General features: G+C 44.0%; 2 protein-coding genes across 7 annotated transcripts in view; one reads left to right on the forward strand and one right to left on the reverse strand.

Moving 5' to 3' along the window:
• The window catches only part of znf277 (zinc finger protein 277), a 32410-nt gene extending 29272 nt beyond the window's left edge, over positions 1-3138 (reverse strand). For all 4 annotated transcript variants that reach the window (XM_033037388.1, XM_033037387.1, XM_033037390.1 and 1 more), the window contains exon 1: positions 3082-3138. In XM_033037388.1, the coding sequence (XP_032893279.1) occupies positions 3082-3097 (16 nt within the window). In that variant the 5' untranslated portion in view covers positions 3098-3138. The remainder of the gene's footprint in view (positions 1-3081) is intronic.
• Positions 3139-3428: 290 nt separating this feature from the next.
• The window catches only part of dock4 (dedicator of cytokinesis 4), a 259437-nt gene continuing 235571 nt past the window's right edge, over positions 3429-27294 (forward strand). For all 3 annotated transcript variants that reach the window (XM_033037391.1, XM_033037392.1, XM_033037393.1), the window contains exon 1: positions 3429-3566. In XM_033037391.1, coding sequence (XP_032893282.1) covers positions 3530-3566 — 37 coding nt within the window. In that variant the 5' untranslated portion in view covers positions 3429-3529. The remainder of the gene's footprint in view (positions 3567-27294) is intronic.

Raw genomic sequence — 27294 nt, forward strand, 5'->3', positions numbered from 1 at the left:
ACCCTTGAAAAGTATGTATTAGGCTTTTGTAGCTTGTTGTCTGTTATCTTCAAACTGCTTCACAACCTTCATCTTTTTGCTGCATAATGAATTTATAAAACCAGAGCATCCAAATGGAAATCAATGTTTGTAATCAAATGTCAGCAATAAGCCACCATAAAGTGTGCATTTTGTCCTTATCTGGGAAAGTTAGGAAATGGGAATCAGGAGAAGGATCCAGTTGAAAAGTTATCAGATGTGAGATGTTTGCATCATTTTTGGTTCCATTTTAATAACACCTGAAAAATAAAGCAGTGCACACCTAAATGTACCAAGAACTATACAACATTGAGATATTGACCAACAACTGGACAACGTTTGAGAGACATTTTGACAGGTACATGGATAGGACTGGTTTAGAGGGATATGGGCCAAACGCGGGCAGGTGAGACTAGTGTAGATGGGGTTTGTTGGATGGTGTAAGCAAGTTGGGCCAAAGGGCCTGTTTCTGTGCTGTGTGACTCTATGACTCTAAATATGTTGACAAAGACCATCTCTGACATGACTACTCATTTCAGTAGCATTACTGTTATGAGTGACCCATCATCAACATCCTGGAGTTTCAAATAGAGCAGCAACCTAAATTATGTGACTGGAAAAGGATGACCTTGAATGAATAATGTACCGTAGACTCTCACCATCGACGGCACCACTGTCTCCCCATCTCCCAAGGCCCGCAACCTTGGCGTGATCTTTGATTCCACCCTCTCCCTTGAGCCTCACATCCGCCATGTCATTAAAACCTCCTTCTTTCAACTCAGACCCTCTCTCACACCTCCCGCTGCTGAAAGACTCATCCATGCCTTCGTCTCCTCCCGACTGGACTATTGCAACTCGCTTCTCCTTGGCATCAGCTCCACCTACATCAACACCGATTCCAACTGGTCCAGAACGCAGCCGCCCGACTTATCACCCACACCAAATCCTGGCATCACATCACTCCAGTCCTCAAACAACTTCACTGGCTTCCCATCTCCCACCGGATCACCTACAAAATCCTGATCCTCACCTACAAAGCCCTCCACCATCTGGCCCCCCCATATCTCACTGACCTCCTCTCCCCCTACCAACCCTCACGGTCCCTCAGATCCACATCAGCCGGTCTCCTCTCCATCCACAAGTCCAACCTCCGCAGTTTTGGGGACAGAGCCTTCTCCAGGGCAGCTCCCAGGCTCTGGAACTCCCTCCCCCAACTGATCCGCAATTCCGTGTCCCTCACCATCTTCCAGTCCCGCCTCAAGACCCATCTCTTCACCTCTGCCTATCCTTAGCCCCACGTCCCCCTCCCTTTTCATCTGTGCATTAATTGCCTCATATTGTGTTTTGTATTGTATTCTGTCTTTACTTTGTGTACTAGTCATGTCTCTACTATTTATTTCATTCCCCTTACATGTTTTTCCTCTACCTGCTAAATTTTTGTAAGGTGTCCTTGAGACTCTTGAAAGGCGCCCATAAATAAAATGTATTATTATTATTATTACAAAAGTGCTGGAGAAACTCAGCGGGTGCAGATAAGGACAAAATGCAGTTTGAAGATAACAGACAACAGCATCTGTGGAGCAAAGAAAATAGGCAACGTTTCGGGCCAAAACCCTTCTTCAGACTGATCAGAATAATGTACCACCTGAAGCCATAAGATCTTCCCACCTTCTAGTCAGGAGTGCAATAGAACACTCTCCACAAGTGCAAAAACCAACACAAAATAAGCTGGACACCAGGCAGGCCCAATTAGTTTGCTTCATTGACACGCTAACCACCACTCTAAATATATTGAGCCCTCCAATATTGGAGTATAATAGCAACGTGCATCATCAAGAAAATAGATACTCTTCAAGACTATAACGATAACATCACCTGAATCCAAATTATCTCCCACCAAAGACTAGGACAAAAGCAGGAGGACCATGGGAACCAAATGCAAGTTCACACCAAGTCACAAGCCATCCTGACTTGGTCCAGAAACCTTACCCATCCATATACCTGTCCAAGTGGCTTCTAAATGTTGTTATTGTGCCCGGCTCAACTACCTTCTCTGGTATTCAAAAGGGAACTGCAGATGCTGGAATATCGAAGGTACACAAAATTGCTGGGGAAACTCAGCGGGTGCAGCAGCATCTATGGAGCGAAGGAAATAGGCGACGTTTCGGGCCGAAACCCTTCTTCAGACTGATGGGGGGGGGGGGGGGGGGGGGGGAGAAAGAAGGAAAAGGGGAGGAGGAGGAGGAGCCCGAGGGCGGGCGGATGGGAGGGTGGGAGGAGACAGCTAGAGGGTTAAGGAAGGGGAGGAGACAGCAAGGGCTAGCAAAATTGGGAGAATTCAATGTTAATGCCATACGGACGCAAGGTCCCCAGACGGAATATGAGGTGCTGTTCCTCCAATTTCCGCTGTTGATCACTCTGGCAATGGAGGAGACCCAGGACAGAGAGGTCGGATTGGGAATGGGAGGGGGAGTTGAAGTGCTGAGCCACCGGGAGTTCAGGTAGGTTATTGCGGACTGAGCGGAGGTGTTTGGCGAAACGATCGCCCAACCTCCGCTTAGTCTCCCCGATGTAAATCAGCTGACATCTAGAGCAGCGGATGCAGTAGATGAGGTTGGAGGAGATACAGGTGAACCTTTGTCGCACCTGGAACGATTGCTTGGGTGTTCATTCCATTCAGCCACCACCATCTGTGTGAAAAAGCTACTCCTCAGTTCCCTATTAAATCTTTGCCCTCACCTTAACCCTATGTCCTCTGGTTATTGATTCCCCTACTCTGGGTAAAAGATTCACCTAACCTGGATATGGAAATCTACCAGCCCTAGTGAACCCCGACCCCAGTGACCCCGACCCCAGTGACCCCGACTCCTGCCTCAGTGACCCCGATCCGTGTCCCCGACCCCAGTGACCCCGTGCCCCCGACCCCAGTGAACCCCACCCCCAGTGACCCCGTGCCCCCGACTCCTGCCTCAGTGACCCCGATCCCAGTGAACCCCGACTCCAGTGACCCCGGCACCAGCTCGTGTCAACCACAATACAGCGGCCCCTCACCTCTCCCCTCACCTCCAGCGGCCGCCATCGCGTCCGTCCACTCGCCCTCGCCGGTGAGCACGGCCGCGCGGTGTGCGCCGGGAAGGTTGTAGTTCTCCGCTGTATCCGCGCGGCGGCGGCGCGGCCACTTGTGACTACACCTCCCAGAGTGCACCGCGCCGCCGGATATAGACGGCAGCTCCCAGAGTGCACCGCGCCGCCGCCCAGTGGACTACAGCTCCCGGCAGGCACCGCGCCGCCGCCCAGTGGACTACAGCTCCCGGCAGGCACCGCACCGCCGCCCAGTGGACTACAGCTCCCGGCAGGCACGGCGCCGCCGCCCCAGTGGACTACAGCTCCCGGCAGGCACCGCGCGGCGAGCCGAATGCCCGGACAGTGAACAATGGTCCCGCGGACGAGCTGCTGCTGCTGCTTCGCGCCAAGTTTATTGTGAGGAGAATTCCGTGTGTCCGGCGGCACAATGTGGACACCGACAGACTGTGAGAAATACGGCGTCGGTGAGTGAGTGAATGAATGAGTGGCGGCGGCTGCTGTGTTGTGCTGTGTTGTGTTGTGTGGCGGGCTGCAGCCAGTTGGTGCGGACACCGCTCCGGACACCGGCCAGCGGGCGGTGCGGACACAGCACCGGGGACAGCGGGCGGTGCGGACTCGTCGCGATGTCCAGGGCAGCGAGCGGACAGCGGACACTACAGCCACCGGGCACCTGCCTCCCTCCCTCCCCGGGTTGCGAGTGAGCAGCGCCCTACCCGCTATATATCCCGCTACATGACCCACTATATAACCGTTATAACGGGGCTCCCTCCCTCCCTCTCTCGCAGCTGAGTGTATCTCCGAGCTTTGCTCCTGGAGGAATGTCCTTGGTTTGGGGGAAGAGGCGAGCAGCGCCGTGCCCGCTACAACCCGCTATATATCATGCGATATATCTGGCTATATACCCTATATATCACGCTATATAATCCTATATATCCCGCTGTATAACCCTATATATATATATATATAGCTATATAATCCTATATATCACGCTGTATAACCCTATATATCCCGCTATTTAACCCTATATATTTTTATAGCTATATAATCCTATATATCACGCTATATAACCCTATATATCTAGCTATATAATCCTATATATATATATATATATATATATCGCAATATCTAATGCCCTTGGGTTGCAAGAGCAGCGCCGGCTGCTTTGTGCTCCCGTTACCTGTTCGTTTTTTTTAACCTTGGCAAATGCTTTACGCAAAACACAGTGTTTTATCCTAGCCTTTGTCTTGCTTCATCTATTTGCATTTTCCGATTTGTTTTCATATGCTGATCACAACATTTATATTGTCTTTACTTTATAAACCTGCTCTCCGTTCAAACAAAGATACCAACACGCAGAGACGCCGCTTTTATTATCTTGGTCCGAGTGGCGTCAAGTCCAGAGACGGATAAATGTGTAAACAGGACGATTGGATATAGAGCATGTATTTCAATTCATCATTTTAAAACAGAGCGCCCATGGTTTAAAAGAGGATTGATTTTAATTTCCCAAACATTATAAAGCGCGAATGTGCTGTTGACGGGCTGATATTAAACAAGGAAGGCGATGGAATTAAACTCGAATAAACCACGGCGGTATTTCACACATCTCAGCAGAGTTGTTCCCTGGCCGCCGGTTCTGAATATTTCATAAACAGCCCGAGGGAAATGGTGGAGCTGCCGAAACCTGGGCCATCGTCCCAGCCCCCCTGGGACTGGTCATCTGGTCACTCAGAGGTGGTCATCTGGTCACTCAGAGGTGGTCATCTGGTCACTCAGAGGTGGTCATCTGGTCACTAAGATGGTCATCTGGTCACTCAGAGATGATCAGTTGTCAGGTGGCCAGAGATGGTCAGTTGTCAGGTGGCCAGAGGTGGTCAATACCTGAGATCAGTGTCGCCATCAGTCCCTAGTTTGGTGCCTTTTTGAGCCTCAGGTTTCCCCGGAGTCCAGCGGTCGCGCTCCCGCTGGAGACTTTACATCAGGGTTCGGCTGCCAGAGGCCGGGAGAGAGGTCAGCAGCTGGGGGAGAGGTTCAAGTTCAAGTGAGTTTATTGTCATGTGTCCCTGTATAGGACAATGAAATTCTTGCTTTGCTTAAGCACACAGAAAATAGTAGGCATTTACTACAAAACAGATAAATGTGTCCATAGACCATGATATAAATATATACACACATGAATAAATAAACTGATAGTGCAAATAACAGAAAGTGGTTGGTAATAATCAGAGTTTTGTCCGAGCCAGGTTTAATAGCCTGATGGCTGAGGGGAAGTAACTATTCCTGAACCTGGTTGTTGCAGTCTTCAGGCTCCTGTACCTTCTACCTGAAGGTAGCAGGGAGATGAGTGTGTGGCCAGGATGGTGTGGGTCTTTGATGATACTGCCAGCCTTTTTGAGGCAGCGACTGCGATAAATCCCCTCGATGGAAGGAAGGTCAGAGCCGATGATGGACTGGGCAGTGTTTACTACTTTTTGTAGTCTTGACTGGTGCTGAGGCGATTAGTCAACAACAAAGCATTGTTTCATGAACTTCATGGAGGTTGCAGTGGATAACCAAGCTAATCTGGGACCTTCTTGTTGGTTGGAAGTTACCTGTGAGAGGACTGCGTGAACTAAGGCCCCCCCCCCCCAGGTAGCGGCCTCTAGTAGTGGAATGGTTGAAGGTCGATTCAGTATCAAGTGCTGAGAATGTTGGTTTAATTGCCACCTGCACCGAAAACGAAATAATAAAATGCTTAACGTTCTGCAGCTAGACAAGCCTGTACTTGCAATGCTCATAGTTTAGTTGGTGTTTGTATTGTTGGGAAGAAGCTGTTCCTGAACCTGGAGGTCAGAGTTTTCAGGCTCCTGTACCTTCTTCCCCATGGATGAGAGTGAAATTAGTGGTGTGGGTCCACAATGATGCTGGAAACCTTTTTGAGGCAGAACCTCCTGTAGATCCTTCAATGATTGGTTGGTCCATCACTGACCGGGCAGTGTCCACCACTTTATGTAATCTCCTTCGTACCTGGGCATTTGAGTTGGCGAACCAGGCCATGATGCAACCAGTGTGGTAGGGTTGGGGTGAGTAATAGTCGGTAGGAAAGTGGATGGTCACTGCAAACTGTCATGGAGTTCAACTGATTGTGGTGGTGGGGGTAGTAGTGGAGGCTGATGCCACAGTGTCACTTTTGGATAGGCACATGGATATGCAGGGAATGGAGGGATATGAGTGGGATATGAAGGCAGATGAGCAATGGTCTTGGCATCATGTTCGGCACAGACATTGTGGGTTGAAGGACCTGTCCTTATGCTGTACTGTTCCATGTTCTATGATGTTTGGACTGCAGACCCACTAACACTAGGAGAGAAATGGTAATCGAACATCATTTGTAAAAATGCGCTTACATTTTAGCCCCCTCATATGACCAAATCTCCTTGTGTTGATCAGTATTACCAATCAGAAATGTAATCTAACAGACGATTTTATTTAATGAAGAATGTTTGAAGGAGGGTCCCGACCCAAAATGTCACACATCCTTTTTCTCCGGAGGTACGGCGTGACCTGCTGAGTTACTCCAGTACTCTGTGTCTATCTTTAGTATATACCAGCATCTGCACTTTCTTTCTACACACTTATTTAATGAATGTGGCTTACCACAGGCCAATGTGAAGACAATTCACTTTTTAATCATGTTGACTTCATAACAATCAATTTTCATGGCACTGCAGTTGTGGAGAGCAGCCCATGCATTGTGTGCAAATGTTTATGCAATTTACGGAAAAATGTAATGACTGAGAATTTCTGTTATTCAATTAGGGGATTTTGTTGATTTTGGAATCCAATTCAGATCTGTGACGTGTGCAATTAAATTTTGTTGGAAAGTTGGTTTGGTCCATTTGGAGGCTGTGGGTGCAGTTGTGGTCTGGTGGCAGAGTTAAACAATGCTGAAGTAATTCATTCAAGTATTATATAGGAAACAATGGACAATTATGGCTTGTTTTGTCAGAAGAAGCTTTAGCTCTGCACTAAAAATACAAAAGTAATAGTAGGTAGACAAAAATGCTGGAGAAACTCAGCGGGTGAGGCAGCATCTATGGAGAGAAGGAATCGGCAACGTTTTCGGTCGACACCCATCTTCAGAAAGTAATAGTAGAAGCTGTTTTTTCAAAAGAGGGTAGATGCTGGTTGGCTGAAATAACACGTTTGATAGACCAGTCAGCATCTAAGGAGAGAGTACATGATTGAGATTTAGTTCATTAGAATTGGCCCATTGAGACCCCTGCACTAATTGAACCTTGTGGAGGATGGGGGCCGATCAGACACAAGCTCCTTTCATGTGCCTTGCAGCTCAGTGTGATGGGAATATGGGTGTTGTTAGCTCTGAGCAGCATCATGCAGCTGCCCAGATGTATAACGGCAGTTACAGCAATTGTAAGCACAGGGATGAAGACCGTTTAGTCACTAGATAGTAAACATTTTCTTGCAGGCTTTACTTTCATGGGTTTTTCACAGCTGCTCTTTTAGCTCAGCATGAAACTAAAGCCATGCAAATGTTTTATTAAAGTATCTTTTTTTGTAAAAATACCCTTGAGCTATGTTTAGTATTAAGTGTTTGAATTTTGTAATGTTGATTAGGGGACTATCACTTGGGATTGGATAGGAATAGAAATAGAGAAATTAAGAAAAATATCTCTACCCCAATGAACATTTAAATCCACGAATTATAGCATCGGATAAACTGGATTGCTCAAAGACTTTTGTGATATTCTCAATATATTGAGGTGAGAGAATATGTACTTTTAAAAAATATTGATATTTGCCCGTAAAGCTCTTCCAACATAATGGCCATCCCACACAGTTTCACTCAAGTAGGAACCACACATTTCATGCAGTATTATTTCTGCAGTAATGAAAATCATTTGATCAGATGTCAGCAGTGTAAAAAAATCAGTGTTTCCAAATAAGTGACTGCTAAATATTTGCAAAATGTAAATAAAGATAAACCCAGAAACCATCTCCTGGGTTATATTCACACTTGTTTTACACCTCTAAAAATCCAATCTCTCTATAACTGAAACCATTGTTAACCAGACATTTCACTGGTTCAAATACCTACTCATCCTGTCACATATTGGAGAATGATTTTGGGATTCATCAAAGGTATTGAAACCAGTGGGCAATGATAACATCAGATAAACTGAAACAAAGGCTTCATTGCATTGATGATGCGTGTACAAAGGCTCTGGTATAGTCCGTAAGCTTTTGATCAAACAAAATGAATGCCTTTGGTTGTACCGTGAAAATCATGAATGTTGTGCATCTGTTTAGATGGAAAACAAATTTGCAGTAACTGAGTTTAATGTGGATCTTTTAAATAGTTTTATTGTCAGTGTCAACCATCTTTGCGACATTGACAGTCTGTTACTTACAAATTATTAGCCACTGTGTCTGGTGGATATTTACTAACTGCTCTCTGTATGCATGTCATTTCTACTTAACACAACCTTATGCATTAACATTGAATTTTTAGCACTTCAGGCTGTTGAAATGATATGACCTTTAAAATGTGTCACAGATTCAAATTTAGTTCTGTCACCAATCCTTTTTGGGAGGGAGTAAAATTATGTTTTTATATCCAGGGAATTTTATTTCACTGGTATTCAATAACATTAAGCTTCATATTTATTGTAAAATCATTCCATTGAAATTTTAAGATAATTATCATTTGTATCTAAAATATATTATTGTTATATATGCCACATGATGGAGCGTTCATTTGTTATCAGTTTTTAAGAGTTGAAAATATTTCCTACATTTTTTTGCAAAGAACACACTTATTTAACGTCACTATCAACTTGCATTACTTAGGAAAACCTTTAAATACTTGGATTATAGATGCAGCTCATAGTTATTTAAGCATTGTAATGATGCAGAGATAATCTTGAATACTTCCTTTTTGGCAATTGATTAAATGTAATTTGTGGAAATTTGTGAGCATTTGGTTAAGTTCTTAAAAAGCCTGTTATTGACATGAATATAGTTGAAATGTAAATGGACAAATTAAGGCCTAATTTATCAGCCTATCATACAAAGTGTAACTAGATAAAGTTACTTACTGCAATCTTCATTTAAATGCACTGAACAAATTTGTTTTTAACAAATTAAAGGCCATGGTATTACATGTTGGTGTTCTTGGTGGTTGTGATATCATCAACTTTGCACATTCTCCCTGTGACCCCATGTGGGTTTTCGGCGAGAACTTTTGGTTTCCTGCCACACTCCAAAGACGTACAGGTATGTAGGTTATAATTGGCTTGGTAAATGTAAAAATTGTCCCTAGTGGATGTAGGATAGTGTTAATATACAGGGATCGCTGGTCGGTGCGGTCCCGGTGGGCCGAAAGGCCTGTTTCCGTGCTGTATCTCTAAACTACTTCTTGCGTATGACAACTTGTTCTATTTGATCTTATTTGATTGTGCACGCCGGGTTGATTGCATTCGTCGAAACAGGGCGGACCACGTGAAGGTTGCAATCTACCACCCCTCTCTAAACTAAACTTAAAAACTTGGAGATGTCATGGCTGTGACTGGAAAATATACCCACTTCATTATTGACCAGTCATTGTATTTCTGTCGGGCAAAACACACACTCACAAGCAGTAACTTGGGTCTGTTTCCAAATTCACTGCCCTTTGTTTAATGAACCAGATATACTTAAAAACCTTGCTCTCACTGAGCAATCAATAATTTTTGAGTTACTGATGTTGTAACTTATTGCATTACTGGGTCTATAGACTCAGAGACATTCAGCGTGGAAACGAGCCCTTTGGCCTAATTTGCATACACTGACCAAGATGCCCCATCTACACTAACCCCATCTGCCTATGGTGTCACGTTTGCCTCTTAACCGTGTCTACCCATGTACTTGTCCAAAGGTCTTTTAAATGTTGTTATAGTTCCAGGAAACAATTTGTTGTAACAGGAAACAATTTTTTAATATATAGCATCAAGAGTGCAGCCTGACAAATTTTCATTTCCCTCAGAGTAGCCATCTAAACTATCAACAACGAGGAACATTATTATCCCTGTGTTTTCTCTTTATTTATTTATTTATTTTAAAATTTTGTTTTAACAAGAATTATGAATACCTTTGGAGAGCAGGGTGTGACTGACAGTTGAGGCAGACACACATGAACATAGGAGAAACAACATTCTGGATTCATAAATTTAATGGTTGTTTTTCAATATTAAGCTTAATAAATCTTACAAGGTGAATTGGCAGATCGCTTATCTCAGTTGTACAGTTTTGTGCCACAATTACTGAAATGCTTAAATTGCTAAAGTGATTGAAACAATGATTGGAAAATAAACATTTTCAGTAGATAGGTGTATGAATGGGATCCTCTTTACACATGTTTAGTTCCAATCCTGTGGGAAATCATGTATTTGTGAGGTTCAATAAGGGAAAGCTTCATGGATCTACTGGGTTAATTTCACAAATTATGATCAATTTTTGCCTTAAGCCACAAAGCATATTTATAGAAACTATAATGCCTCGCAGACCTGTTGGCAATTGGGATGTTTTCGATTAAACAAGTTGCATTCTATTGCACTTGTAATTTTTGTGGCAAATATGTTTTGACCTCAAAGCGATACTTGGGAGTTATATAAAAAGTATGTTTAAAATAGTGTTGCTGATAATATTTCTATATTGAAGACATAGCAGTAAAAGCAAAAGTAGCAAGGCAACAGCTGCTACAGTTCATTAATAAGATGACCTATAAATTGCATTCAATTTCATGATAAATTAGGAGGAAATCTGTACCATGAATTTCTTAATTCAATAAAATCACCGTATCTAGTGACAACATTGACTGGAGCATAAAATTATGAAACAAAATTGTTTAAAAACACGTGGCTTTAACATAGGCTTTTAATACAAGATCTTAAGTAAGAACATGTGATAGGAGTAGAATTAGGCCAATCGGCCCATTCAATCATGGCGGATCTATCTCTCCCTCCTAACCCCATTCTCCTGCCTTCTCCCCATAACCTCTGACACCCGTACTGATCAAGGATGTGTGTAAGGAAGAATTCAAGTTTGGTCACATTGCAAAAGGAGGCATGCAATGTAGGTGGCATAAAACATTGTAACTTAAACTAGAGTTGGTTGCCCGTTTAACATTTGGTTTCATTCCGTTAGTGAAATGGGTGAGTAACCACGTGCACGTTTGTACCATTGCATCTAGTTATTAAGCTCTACTTTGCTCCAAAATCTAATGGTAGAGTAGCTGTGAGGCTGAATAATGAGATTCCCCTTCATTCACTTGGATGGTGCAGCTGGACTCGGGAGTAAGTCTGAGTATTTGCCAGATTCACGGGGTAACTCTAAGGTCAGTGACTTGGCTATTTAAATTCCCATCTCTCCTCCCCTCCCCCAAAGTAATTGCCACTTTTATCCCCTCCCTAGGGACCATTGTTATCTAGTCTTGGCTCTTAAACTTATCCATATGTTGCAATTATATGTATAATGTCGTTTGACACTAGGCCCTCAAATTAAAGGATGTTTGCTTGTGTGGCATGTTCTAAAAAACATTTAAAGTCAAATGGTAAACAGAAGAGAAAGTCTCAATTAAGAGGCTTTCTTCCAAATTTCGAAATATATAATTTCATATTACCAACAAATTATGCTGTGTAATTACTGGTCTGTCGAGCATGATTGGTAATATTCCACTGAAACAGCTGCTTCTGAATGTTCATTACTTTCATTACATGATTATGCCATCATCATCTGTGCAGTTGTGGCACTTGGAAATGCATGGCCTGTGTGACCTTGCACCCGGCGCGGGGAGGCCTGGCACCCACAGCCTGGCACCCACAGCACCCACAGGGGGGTGGCCTGCCACCCACAGCCTGGCACCCACAACGGAGCGGCGTGGCACCTACAGCACCCACAGGGGGGTGGCCTGGCACCCACAGCCTGGCACCCACAACGGGGTGGCTTGGCACCCACAGCCTGGCACCCACCGCGGGGCACCCACAGCGGGGCGAGTTGCACCCACAGGGGGGCGGCCTGGCACCCAGCGTGGAGAGTTGCATCTGTCCTCAGCACGTTCTATAAAGTTCATGGAAGTGCTTAAGTTTGTGATTATCCAGACTTTTCCTTTTCCCTTACCAGCATTAAAGCCACGTAGAATATTGAAGTAGTTTAGAAATGTAGATTAAGATTTTTAGAATATTGTACATTAGCATTGAGAAATTGATGCATTTTAAATCTGTGAAAGGTGCAGTGCTCACTTCTAAACCCTCCTGGTTGTTGTACTTCTGCCATCTGGGTAAGGAACCCAGAGCCACAGAGCTGGGCATTGTAGAAACAAGGAACTGCAGATGCTGGTTTACACGAAAGGAACTAAAGTGCTGGCGTAACTCAGCGGGTCAGGCAGCATCTGCGGAGAACATGGATAGGTGACGTTTCACAGAGTGCTGGAGTAACTCAGCGGGTCAGGCAGCATCTGTGGAGAACATGGATAGGTGACGTTTCACAGAATGCTGGAGTAACTCAGTGGGTCAGGCAGCATCTGTGGAGAACATGGATAGGTGACGTTTCACAGAGTGCTGGAGTAACTCAGCAGGTCAGGCAGCATCTGTGGAGAACATGGATAGGTGACGTTTCACAGAGTGCTGGAGTAACTCAGCAGGTCAGGCAGCATCTGTGGAGAACATGGATAGGTGACGTTTCACAGAGTGTTGGAGTAACTCAGCGGGTCAGGCAGCATCTGTGGAGAACATGGATAGGTGACGTTTCGGGTCGGGGCCCTTCTTCAGACCCCTCCATCAATGTGTCTGGAACCAGGGCCACAGATATTGGTTCATTTATCCTTCCTGTAATAACATTAATCTTTCTACTCCACCACAAAAGCAAAATGTTCTCAATGTTGTCGTGTGACCACAATTCTTCTCTGTCCCTCTACTGAATGTAAACATTTTCTATCCAGTCATGTGCCCGAGGCAGTGAAACTTAAAAATGATGAGATTTTGCAAAGTCCGTCAACAAATTGGCAATCTAAACTAAAAAACAAATTCTCTAAATGAATACCTCTGCAACGTAGCAATTAGGCCTTTTCTGACTTCTTTTGTCCAGCTCTCTTCACACTCCAGTGAACTTTATCAGATTCTGGAACCACTTCACCAACTGTGTTTTAACTCAATATTGTTTGAAAGGTCATGTCTAAAATGTGTTTGAAGATAAAGAGAAATAATTTAAAAAGCGCCATGTAGCCATTTTAGAGAGATTGGATGAACATAGAAACATAGAAAATAGATGCAGGTGTAGGCCCTTCGAGCCAGAAACGCCATTCATTTAAAATCTTTCTCCCCATATCCCTCATTCCGTTAGTCAATAGACAATAGGTGCAGTCCTAAGAGCTATATCTAACTCTCACTTGAATACATCAAGAGAGAGAGTATAGAACTGGTGATGTTGACCCCTACTTGTTGTTAATCTTGAAACTGTGAGAGACACGGGCCCTGAACCAGACATAGATCCCCGGCAGCCCGGTTACTATTCTTCATTCCGTGGCAGTCACTCAAGTTCATTCTTTCTTATCTTCCCCCCCCCTCCAAGGACTTTTGTCAAGAGAAAGGTCTAGAGTGTTTAATTGTTATGTGCACTGGCAAGAGAACAACAAATTTCTTACTGCAGCTTTACTGGCCCATTAACACAATAATACGCAAATCAATACACAATCAATAATACCATCAATTAATAATTAGTAATACTTGGTGACCAAACCCTAAATATTGCAAAATCAAGGTCTGTAGTGCACCCAGAGTAAAGTCCATAGTAGATCGGTTATTGAGATGGGTTGCGACTGGCATTGTGCAGTGTTCAAGAGGCTGATCATCAGTGATTGGAGCAGAATTAGGCCATTCAGCTCATCAAGTCTACTCCGCCATTCAATCATGGCTGATCTCTGCCGCCTAATCCCATTTTCCTGCCTTCTTCCCATAACCCTTGACACCCGTTCCAATCAAGAATTTATTTATCTCTGCCTTAAAAATATCCGCTAACCTGACCTCTACAGCTCTCTGTGGCAATGAGTTCCACAGATTAACTACCCTGTGACTAAAGAAGTTCCTTCTCTCCTCCTTTCTAAAAGAGCACCCTTTAATTCTGAGGCTGTGACCTCTGGCCCTAGACTCTCCCACCAGTGGAAACAACCTCTCTACATCCACTCTATCTATGCCATTCAGTATTCTGTAAGTTTCAATGAGGTCCCCCCCTCAACCTTCTAAACTCCAGCGAGTACAGGCAACAGTGCTGTCAAACGCGCACCTTCACCCTGCAGCGAGTACAGGCCCAGTGCGGCGAGTACAGGCCCAGTGCGGCAAGTACAGGCCCAGTGCAGCAAGTACAGGCCCAGTGCTGTCAAATGCTCACCTTCACCCCTCCACTATCAGAGCATAATAGCTGCAAAGTGCACCATCAAGAAAATAGTTACTCTTCATAACTATAAAGATAACACCAACAGAATCCAAGTTATCTCCCACCAAAGACAAGGACAAATTTAGAAGGACCATGGGAACAAAAATGCGGGTTGACAACAAGTCACACGCCATCCTAACTTGGTCTTTCTGTATCTGTCTCATGGTTACTGTTTATTTGTACAACAACAGTGGTATCATCGACGAGATGGAGTTGGAGCTGTGTCTGGCTACACAGTCATGTGTGTAGACAGAGTAGAGCAGGGGACCAAGCATGCAGCCTGGAAATGCTCCAGTGTTGATGGTCAGTGAGGAGGAAGTGTTGCCAATTCATACCCATTATGGAGTGACAATGAGGAGGTCGAGGATGAAGGGATCCTTGGGTATCCAGTTTGATGAAAGTTTGGGGGGGGGGGGGGATGATGGTGTTGAACGTCGCACTGCAGTCGATGAACAACAGCCTGACGTACATGTTCTTATTGTCCAAATGGACCAGTGCTGAGTGGACAGCTGGTGAGTTCACATCTCTTGGAATCCAGGATGTTGTCATGTCCTGTGAGTGTAAGATCACGAGTGCACAATACATCCTCAAAGATCAACTGTTTGCTGGGGGAAAAATTGAAGTCATCCTTTCATCCCGTCCCAGATCATCTGTGGTGAAAAAAAGACAGCGTGCTGGGGTAACTCAGCAGGTCAGGCAGCATCTCTGGGGATCATGGATTGGTGACGTTTTGGATCGGGTCCCGAACCAAAACATCATCTATCCGTGTCTCCAGAAATGCTGCCTGACCTGCTGAGTTACCCCAGCACTTTGTCTTTTTTTTTGTAAACCAGCATCTGCTGTTCCTTGTGGAGAAAGCATCTGCTGTTCATTGTGGACAAAGCTTGTGAGAGGACACATTACTCATACTCATCCGTGCAAATGCTACACAGGAAGTTCTCCCCCGGTTATTGCTGTTTACGGTGATCTATTCCAATAATTATTACTGAAGTAGAATGCAATTTTGAAATATTCTGTCATCCACATGATGGCAAACTCAATTACAGAAAGCTTTGGTGAAATCCTATTGCAAGCTAAACATAGACAATACACTGTCTCCTATTGAATGGAGCTTGAAAGGCCAGGTGAATTGTACAAATACTCCCATATGTTATTCTAAATAATAATTGTATGTGAGTTAATATTTCTGATCCATAGACAATCAGTCGAACACTTAGTTTACCTGATGTTCCTCTATTTTTTGACACCAATATTTGAGGTCATGTGAAAGTTGAAGGAATTTTAGTGTTTAAAATTCAGCACTATTTTTGGTGGGGTTTTTTAATGTTTTAATGTTGGTGTTTAAATTGAAGCCTCTGCTTCAGGCACCAATATTCCAATATGTCTGATGTTCTAAACTAAAATTCCCCAAACGAACCATTACTGATTACACAAACTTTAATACCCATTGGCCCAGTAAGGAATATTTAATTAGGGAATGAGATGGGTAGCATCAGGTTTAGTTTGCAGAGGGATCATTATTCTTATCAGGGAAATAGAAATTAGTATCACTGAAACAAAGAATAACACTTCTGGAAGGTAAGTGGTTGAACTGTGGAAGTGGTTGCCTGTTACTTCTGAAACCTGGGATGGCTGGTGATCGCAGGACATGTAGGTTTGTTGGATTCTTTCAAACATAATGTAATCTAACGTAATAACACATTTATATCAGTGAGGGAGCTCCATCAAGCTGCTGTTAACCTGGAAATGGGGCACAAGGTGAAACATCCATCTCTTTACATCTCTGTCTTCACAGTTGCAGCCTTATCTGGGTATTTCTATCATTCCTGGCTTTACTGCTAGAAGTGCCTACTTTAATTTCACTGTTTATTTCAAATATTCAATGTTTTTTGTCTCTTTTGTGTTTTAATATTTTCAGGACAGTTTTTTATTAATTATTACCCATTTCTGCCCCTTTTCCCAGGGTGCTGATGAAATAGAGTTGTGTGTATCATCGTGCCTAATGTCAACTGGCAACCCACAGAATCTCCTTGTAAGCCGTGCCTCTGTCCTTTCTTAACTTACTGAGTTCCCTCAGCCCTGTGAGAACACAGGAGAGATGGGCATGAGATGGTCATACAGCGGTCAAGAGCGGCACGATGGCGCAGCGGTAGAGCTACTGCCTCACAGTACCAGAGACCCTGGTTCGATCCTGACTACAGGCGCTGTCTGCGTGGAGTTTGTATGTTTTCCCTGTGACCTTCGTGGGTTTTCTCAGAGATCTCCGGTTTCCTCCCACATTCTGCCTCAGAAGGCAGAGGCAGATTCTCTGGATGCTTTCAAGAGAGCAAGAGAAGGCTCTTAAAAATAGTGGAGTCAGGAGATATGGGGAGAAGGCAGGAACGGGGTACTGATTGGGGATGATCAGCCATGATCACATTGAATGGCGGTGCTGGCTCGAAGGGCCGAATGGCCTACTCCTGCATCTATTGTCTATTGTCTATTCCAAAGATGTACAGGTTAATTGGTTTGGTGTAAATGTAAAATTGCCCCTAGTGTGAGTAGGATAGTGTTAATGTGCTGGGTTCGCTGGTCGGTGCGGACTCGGTGGGCTGAAGGGCCTGTTTCCACGCTGTATCTCTAAACTAAACTTAAAAAGCCTCCTGGCCTTCTCATGGCTGCTCTGTTCTTTGGTTCAACTCCTTTTCCCTGTTGTAATCTGTGTATCTTGGCCCTGGAGACTAGTTGCTTCCATTAGTTTGCAAGTATTGATCAGCAAGTCCTTCCCTACCACCTCAACCTCTTTGTGCCCGCCTTGAGGAAGGTCACCTGAGCATCCCTTATTACATTCTTCCCTCAGTTCAGAGCCGACTGACAAAACATCACCCGAGTTTTAATCCCCTTCCCGAACTGCTTTGCCTTTCCACTGACTGGTTAGCACGCAACAAACGCTTTTCACTGTACCTCGCTCGGTACACCTGACACTAAACTAAACCAAACCTTGTGCCTTTTTTCATTCCGGTTCATGATGATGTTGAAACGATCTATTGATTATTATAAATGGTTATTTATAGAATGTTGCTTGCTCTCCAGCAAGTCTACTTTCTAAATGTGTAGAAAGGAACAGCAGATGCTGGTTTACACTGAAGATAGACACAGAATGCTGGAGTAATTCAGTGGGAGTAGCCCCCTGAGTTACTCCACCATACTTTGTAAATAAGCTGTCCACTGTGGACAATGCCAACAATTAGATCTTCAGTAAGCCAAGGTATGGGCCACCCTGTCCTGGTACTGGGACCTGGATAATGATCCTTTACAATGTATAGAGTGATCACATACACACGGATACTACCAAATAACCTTGGGTCATTAATTGGATTTGTTCATCAGAATATACGTGTTTGCACATGTTCTTATTGCTGTGGAAAACTAGGAGCTGAAAGTATCTCGACAGTGACCTCGATGGAAGTTAAAGTTAATGTCTGCTCAGTTGGGTTCTTTTGAATTGTATCTCTAGCTCTTTGAATGCCATTCATGCAGTGTGATTATGGAACTCAATTTCCCATCCTAATTGCATTACATTTAATCTATCTTTCACACACCAACTGAAAGTAAATTTATTTCCTTTGAAACATCTGAAAGCATTGTAGAAATAACAGTTTATGGTAATGTTTCTCCAGAGAATAAAATCCACGTATGAAACAGACTCATCTATTGCATGTCTTCACATTCACTAATCTCTGCATATTCCATTATTGTAGTTAATACCCTTTACAGTTTTTTTACAAAATAAAGAATGCAGACATTTTTAAGGTCACTGGAGATTAATGCATTTGCCTTGGACGTGTAATATTTTATTTCTGGTTTATTGTTGTATCCTCTTGTTAACATGGCTTTCATTTACAGTATCTGATATTTTCTGGCATAAATCTTTCAGTTGAATATGCACCTCAATAATGCTGATCATAACAACACAACTCCAGCAATATAATTATATAGCAGTTTATAGAATTAATTTAATATTTCCATTGACCATTGTGAATTCAACTCTGTGAAATGGAATAGACCTGGTTTCATGGATTATTGTGATTACATGCACAGCAAAATTATCGATCAGTTCTTGCTTTCTATTGACCGAGTACTTTTGTAACTAAATGCTACATCAAATTGTAGCAAAAGGTCTTATTTTATAGGTTCTTAATGCATGTAACGGACTATCGATTTGTTCCTAATGGGTTTGTGTCCAAGCATGCCAACCATCGATCACCCATTCACACTAGTTCTATGTTATCTCACTTTCTCATCTACACATGAGGGATAATTTACAGAGGCCAATTAACCTAGAAATCCGCACGTCTTTGAGATGTGGGAGGAAACCGGAGCACCAGTAGGAAACTCACGCAGTCATGTGGAGAACATGCAAACCCCACACAGACAGCAGCCAAGGTCAGGTAGACAAAAGTGCTGGAGAAACTCAGCGGGTGCAGAAGCATCTATGGAGCGAAGGGAATAGGCAACGTTTCAGGCCGAAACCCTCTTCAGACGCAGCCAAGATCAGGATTGAACCAGGATCTCTGGTGCTGTGTGGCAGTGGCTCTACCAGCTGTTCCACTGTGCCACCTACTGTAAATGGAACTAATGTACATGCATAATAAAATGGAATAATATAATTCTATGCAATTGATTTTGAGTCATTGTAACACGTGTATTGATTTTACAGTATACCAACAATACTAATCTCTTATATTTCAAGGTCATCAAGATGTACAGCACTGAGGTGGCCCTGTGACCTGCCAGTCCCTGCTGATGTTTTCGCACATTCTCACTTGCTCCATTTGCCCACATTGGGTATGTGTCCTTGATTAGAATGGGTGTGAAGCGTAATGGGGAGAAGGCAAGAAAATGGGATTAGGAGGCAGAAATCAGCCATGATTGAATGGCGGAGTGGACTCGATGGGCCGAATGGCCTAATTCTACACCAATAACTTGTGAATGTGTCCTTCTGTGCTTTGCCTGGACTAGTGTCTGTCCAACTGTCTCCTAAGCATCGGGATTGTATCATAGTGCACCACCTCCTCTGGCAGTAAGTTCCAGGTACCTACCACCTCACTGTTTAAACCCAAATATCGCCTTTCCTCTTGGATCACCCTTAAAAGTCCTTCCTCTTATCTCCATCTTGTTTCCAGGGCACACCTATAGATAGATAGAAACTATTCTATCTATCCCCTTCCTACATCTTATAAATCTCTATCTGGTCACCCATCAGTCTCCTTCACTCTGGGGAAAACAACCCCAATCTTCCCAGTCCCACTCTGCAACTAAAGGCCTCTGTTCCGGGCATTTACTATTCCAGATATACTTGTAAAACACTGACAGAAAACATGCTGTAAGGATTACAGGTATGAGTTTTAATCTCTGTTAATTAGCTTGAAGGAACAACACTGAAGTATTAGGCAGTGAAGAGCCATCCATTCCTCTACCGGGGTGCTCTGTTAATCCAGATGCTTTTCATGAATACTGCTCAGTTGCAACAAATACCAAAAATGTTGTGATTTCTACATTAAAATTTCATTTCACACTGCATGAATCATCCAGATAAAGATGCCCATCTTACTTGGTTTGTTGCCACATTGGATTCCCTATAATTATTCTTGGATGAAGTTGTATTGAGACCATTTGAAGTACTTGCAGATTTCTTTGGAAAATAGTGTTGAGTTAAGGAAACATTGATTGAAGGTTGAGTTGATCTAGTCTGGACATTACCTGTTGTATCTAAGTGTGTAAGTACTTGTTTCTCCCACCATGTTCTTGGTTCTCACCAGACTTCCATTTCTGACTGTAAATGATGAAGACCTTGCTCCCATCTCGGGATACCGGGAATGTGATCCCACAGATCATCAGGTTCTTTGAGTTCAGGGCCGTTCTGTGGTTCATCAGACTGTTTTCTCTGGAGCGTTGGAGGTTGAGGAGAGACCTGACAGAAATTATCAGTGGCACGGACAGGGTAGACAGACAGTACAATTTTCTCAGGGTGGAAATGTCAAGAACTAGAGGGCATAGCTTTAAGGTGAGAGGGGCAAAGTTTAAAGGAGATGTGCAGGTCAAGGTTTTTACAGTGTGGTAGGTGCCTGGAACGCGCTGCCAGGGGTGGTGGTGGTGGTGGAGGCAGATCTGATAGTGGTGTTTAAGAGGCTTTTAGATTGACACATGGATTTGCAGGGAATGGAGGGATATGGATCACATGCAGGCAGATTAGATTAGTTTAACTTGGCATCATGTTTGGTACAGACATTGTGGGCTGAAGGGCCTGTTCCTGTGTTGTTCTGTTCTATGTTCCAGACATTAATGGTCCTATGACCATCACAGTTAGATGGAAGGTCTAGTTAGTGAACTCAAATGGCTGTTAAAAGTTCTAATTTCCATCCGGCACTCAAATACACCTGGACAATTTCCGCCATTTCCCTACCATTTCTTGACCTCACTATCTCCATCGCAGGTGATAGATTACTGACCGACATTCACTATAAACCCACTGACTCCCATGGCTATCTGAACCACACTTCTTCCCACCCTGCGTCCTGTAAGGACTCCATCCCCTACTCCTAATTCCTCCGTCTACACCGCATAGGTAAATTGAATGGATTAAAGGCCGATAAATCCCCAGGGCCAGATAGGCTGCATCCCAGAGTACTTAAGGAAGTAGCCCCAGAAATAGTGGATGCATTAGTGATAATTTTTCAAAACTCTTTAAATTCTGGAGTAGTTCCTGAGGATTGGAGGGTAGCTAATGTAACACCACTTTTTAAAAAGGGAGGGAGAGAGAAAACGGGGAATTACAGACCAGTTAGTCTAACGTCGGTAGTGGGGAAACTGCTAGAATCAGTTATTAAAGATGGGATAGCAGTACATTTGGAAAGTGGTGAAATCATTGGACAAAGCCAGCATGGATTTATGAAGGGTAAATCATGTCTGACGAATCTTATAGAATTTTTCGAGGATGTAACTAGTAGAGTGGATAAGGCAGAACCAGTGGATGTGTTATTCTTCTACGCCCGAACCTCCAGACTCAGAAACAGTTTTATCCCAAGAGCAATTGCGGCTCTGAACCGGCCCTAATGAGTGCCCCCCCCACCCACTCCCTTTGGACAGTCTCCCTCAGATGGTCACGTCAATCAATTCAGCCTGCTTATTTATGTATTGTATTTATTTACCTTTCTTGTACATCAGTGGAGCTGCATACTAAATCTCGTTGCACTGACGTGCAATGACAATAAAAGATATATTATTATATTATTATATTATATTATATCTGGACTTTCAGAAGGCTTTCGACAAGGTCCCACATAAGAGATTAGTATACAAACTTAAAGCACACAGTATTGGGGGTTCAGTATTGATGTGGATAGAGAACTGGCTGGCAGACAGGAAGCAAAGAGTAGGAGTAAACGGGTCCTTTTCACAATGGCAGGCAGTGACTAGTGGGGTACCGCAAGGCTCAGTTCTGGGACCCCAGCTATTTACGATATATATTAATGATTTGGACGAGGGAATTGAATGCAACATCTCCAAGTTTGCGGATGACACGAAGCTGGGGGGCAGTGTTAGCTGTGAGGAGGATGCTAGGAGACTGCAAGGTGACTTGGATAGGCTGGGTGAGTGGGCAAATGTTTGGCTGATGCAGTATAATGTGGATAAATGTGAGGTTATCCATTTTGGTGGCAAAAAACAGGAAAGCAGACTATTATCTAAATGGTGGCCGACTAGGAAAAGGGGAGATGCAGCGAGACCTGGGTGTCATGGTACACCAGTCATTGAACGTGGGCATGCAGGTGCAGCAGGCAGTGAAGAAAGCGAATGGTATGTTAGCTTTCATAGCAAAAGGATTTGAGTATAGGAGCAGGGAGGTTCTACTGCAGTTGTACAGGGTCTTGGTGAGACCACACCTGGAGTATTGCGTACAGTTTTGGTCTCCTAATCTGAGGAAAGACATTCTTGCCATAGAGGGAGTACAGAGAAGGTTCACCAGACTGATTCCTGGGATGTCAGGACTTTCATATGAAGAAAGACTGGATAGACTCGGTTTGTATTCGCTAGAATTTAGAAGATTGAGGGGGGATCTTATAGAAACTTACTAAATTCTTAGCGGGTTGGACAGGCTAGATGCAGGAATATTGTTCCCGATGTTGGGGAAGTCCAGAACAAGGGGTCACAGTTTAAGGATAAGGGGGAAATCTTTTAGGACCGAAATGAGGAAAACTTTTTTCACACAGAGAGTGGTGAATCTCTGGAATTCTCTCCCGCAGAAGGTAGTTGAGGCCTGTTCATTGGCTATATTTAAGAGGGAGTTAGATGTGGCCCTTGTGGCTAAAGGGATCAGGGGGCATGGAGAGAAGGCAGGTACAGGATACTGAGTTGGATGATCAGCCATGATCATATTGAATGGCGGTGCAGGCTCGAAGGGCCGAATGGCCTCCTCCTGCACCTATTTTCTATGTTTCTATGTTTCTATCTGCACCCAGGATGAGGTGTTCCACACCAGGGCATCGGAGATGTCCTCATTCTTCAGGAAACGGGGGTTCCCCTCTTCTACTATAGATGAAGCTCTCACCAGGGTCTCTTCTATACCCCATGACTCTGCTTTCACTCCCCATCCCTCCACTCGTAACAAGGGCAGAGTCCCCCTTGTCCTCACCTTCCACCCCACCAGCCGTCACATACAATAAATAATCCTCCGACATTTTCTCCACCTCCAACGTGATCCCACCACTTGTCACATCTTCCCATCTCCTCCCCTGTCTGCTTTCTGCAGAGACCACTCCCTCCGTAACTCCCTGGTCAATTTGTCCCTTCCCACCCGAACCACCCCCTCTCCGGGCACTTTCCCTTGCAACCGCGAGAAATGCTACACTTGTCGCTTTACCTCCCCCCTTGACTCCATTCAAGGACCCAAGCAGTCTTTCCAGGTGCGGCAGAGGTTTACCTGCACCTCCTCCAACCTCATCTATTGCATCCGTTGCTCTAGGTGTCAGCTGCTTTACATCGGTGAGACCAAGCGTGGGCTTGGCGATCGCTTCGCCCAACACCTCCGCTTGGTTCGCAATAACCAACCTGATCTCCCGGTGGCTCAGCACTTCAACTCCCCCTCCCATTCCGAATACGACCTTCCTGTCCTGGGCCTCCTCCATGGCCAGAGTGAGGACCACCGTAATTTGGAGGAGCAGCACCTCATATTTTGCTTGGGCAGTTTACACCCCAGTGGTATGAACATTGGCTTCTCTAATTTCAGGGAGTCCCTACTTTCTCCTCCCCTTCTCAACTCTCCCTCAGCCAATGTCTCCACCTCTTTCTTCTTCCCGCCCGCCCCGCCCCCCCCCCACATAAGTCTGAAGGAGGGTTTCGACCCGAAAGGTCGCCTATTCCTTCGCTCCATAGATGCTGCCTCACCCGCTGAGTTTCTCCTGCATTTTTGTCTACCTGGCTGTTAAAGGTTGTGTTTTCACAGCCAGACTTGAGTCAGCAGCCAGTCATGTTGAACCGTACATGCACAGCACCCCTGCTTACGGAAATGGTTTAGTTCTTCACAGCGGGAGAAAGAGGGTTGATTTGGTGGCAGGAACAGAGGTTCTTCGCCGGATAGTTAATGTAGTTGCCATGGTTCCCAGCGAGGTCTCCACTCATGGATATTTGTCTAATCGCTGTGCCAAATGCAGCCCAGGGAAACTTCAGAGGTCAACATTTGTTCCCTAAATCTTGCAAGAATCTCTGGGCAGATTGAATGTGGATCAGCCTCAGTGTGCTGTTAGTGTACTACTGCAGGAATTGACTGTGTCACAGGAGGTGAGAATAGAGATGATTCACAAGAGTTGGAGAAAACTTTGAAAACAGTGTTTAAATTATTAATGTACAGGGAATAAAATGAGCAGTTCAACTGATTTATCATTAACCACGTTTGGGTGTTTTCCCTGACTATCTTTCAGAAAAATGAGGCTGCAAATGATACTGTGGGAGATTTTAGTGTCTGTTGCCTTCAACAAGGGGTCTTTATTGTAATGCACAGGTCACGCTTTTGATTAATTGGATTCCAAATAGTAAGTGTTCTCCAAGATATAGAGAATGTGAATCTACAAAAGACAGCAGCTGCTGATCTCAAGAGACTATTTGCTTCCACGACAACAATTGTAAAAGTGGAATCCATCTCAACTGATTATTGATTAGATTTCCATATCAGTAGACTTTGTTGAATATAGCCTAATAGCTACAATTGCTGATACATCCACATATAATTAAAGTAATTTATTGAGGTGATAATATAAATAAATGTATTCAATTGGTAATTTGGACCTCGGCTGTCCTGGGGTTAAAACTGAAAAGCATCTTTTCGAGCCGTCTGTGTTGTTTCAATGTAGTTGCTGTAGTTTTGATAAAAGTTCTTGAATGATAACAATGTTAACAGATATTGGATTTGGCAGTTTGCTATTTTAGTTTTGATTAGATTAGATTATTGTCTGATACACCAGGATGCAATGAAATGTCTTGTTCTAATGTGTAGCTCAGTTAACATTACGCATACGGAAATGATAAATGCAACGATAAATACTAAGACCCATGTAAAAGAGCAGAATGGTGCCAGACTGTAATGCTAATTCTGAGTAGTGCTAAAGAATACCGAAGCGCAATAATGGAAAACTGAATGATGTCGAGTTAAGAGTACGTGGCAACACCTCTGGTAAAGAGGTGATTGGTTCCGGAGTCTGATGGCAGTAGGGAGGAAGCTGTTCTTGAGTCTGGATGTCTAATTCTACATCTTCTTCAAGATGGTAGAAGAGGGGAAATGGAATGTCCAGGGTGGGAGCATCTTCGATGATACTTCCAGCCTTCCTGATGCATCGCACGGTGATGGTGGACTGGATAGGAGGAAGTGCCGAGCCTGTGATGGATTGGGCTGTGGTCACTACTCTCTGCAGGGTCAAGTGGTCAAGGGCAGAGCAGTGGCCAGACCAGGCTGAGGTGCATCTGTCAGAATACTCTCTGACGTGCCTGTGTAGATTTTGGAGAGAAACCTTGTGGACATCTGAATCTTTCTGGATGTGTCAGAATGTGTGGAGATGGGGGTGCACCTTAGCAGGACCTGGACTGTGATGGGAACACCACTTGTTCTGGGGAAAGCAGTGTTTGAGAGGAGACAAATGGGTAGCTTTCCTCAGGAAAGGAGGGGCGAAAAACCAGGAAGAATGATTTATGAGTTAAAGCTCTGGGTTTGGCAGATGTCCAACTGCACATGATGTGTGTCGTGATGTGAATGTTATTGCTGATGCTGACAATAGCCAGTTTTAGGTACTTAATGTGGAGAGAAGCAGATACTGACAGGGCGATGGGAACCAATCTGAAGACAATGTGGTTTATATTGTTCAGTAGGTGGATCAAACTGGGGAAATGCAAAGCAGATCGGGATGAGTGGATGTGGAGTGTGGGTTAGAACATCTCTGAGCTGCAGGCACTGATTGCTGCATGGATACAGCACTAAGAAATCTGCCTCAAAAAAGCACAATTTTTAATGTAGAAAGAAGCAACTGCAGATGCTAGTTTACAAAAAAAGACAAAGTGCTGGAGTAATTCATCGGGTCAGGCAGTATCTCTGGAGAACACGGATAGGTGACGTTTCGGGCGGGACCCTTTGGAATTATTTTAAATATTTCAGGCTACAGCATATTCAGGGGAAGATAAAGGGAGGTTAAACCTTTACAGGTTCAAAGGCTGTTTGTGAGGAGATGTGGAAGAGGAGAGGATCAATTCTGTTCTGAATTGCGTTGTAGACCATCAAATACTGGGAGTGAAATGGAGAACATGTGAGACAAATCTCAGTAGTTATATCATCATTATTTAATTATTACAGAGTAGGTTGGGAAATATTTCCCAACGGTTGGTGGAAATCATTCTGTGCCTACTTGCAAACACTTCCATCAATCGTGACCTCCCCCCCCCCCCCCAATCTTTAATCCCCAGTAATCTGCACTTTCTCACATACCCATCAGCAAACAATGTAATGCTGCCTCTCCTCCCATCCACCTGCACTGAGAATGATATCACAGTGAGCAATTAATCCATGCACGTTTCTGAATGAAAATAGATGAGCTAACAGAACACGAGGAAGTTCCAAAGTTGCTTTCGATTCCTATAAATGGTAAACGGACAGTGAAAGGAAAGGGTGATTCAGGGTGGAAGGAAATCGAGGCAGAGGATGTGACAGAATGATTTGCAGCTGTCTTCACCAGATACCCTACCCAGTCGCCCGGCAAAGGGTGGGAGGGGCATTGGATCCTGGAACATTTAAGGATCGGCGCTCATTTTTTTTTTTTTAGATGAAAATATTACTGGGTCCAAGTGGAATCTATTCTGGCGACAAACTTCTGATCCTCCTTGTGTCTGGAGAAGTGATGAGGACAGAAGATTAGGAATAAATACACCACTTATTTCTTATTTTAAAAATGTTGAGCAAGATAAACACAGTAACTGTAGTCTGATCAGTGAAGTATCAGTGGTGGGGCGGGGGGGGGTGGAACACTTTTACGGTAACATAGTCACCATCCTGAATAACACCTGAAGATTACATGAGATACCTTATTCACATTGGTTCAACGATACTTGTCCAAGTGATCTGACTGAATCAACACAATGTTTTCCTGGAGTAACTCAGCGGGTCATGCAGCATCTGTGGAGAACATGGATAGGTGACGTTTCACAGAGTGC

The sequence above is a fragment of the Amblyraja radiata genome, chromosome 19, assembly GCF_010909765.2.
Source record: "Amblyraja radiata isolate CabotCenter1 chromosome 19, sAmbRad1.1.pri, whole genome shotgun sequence".
In the NCBI taxonomy this organism is placed as follows: Eukaryota; Metazoa; Chordata; class Chondrichthyes; order Rajiformes; family Rajidae; genus Amblyraja; species Amblyraja radiata.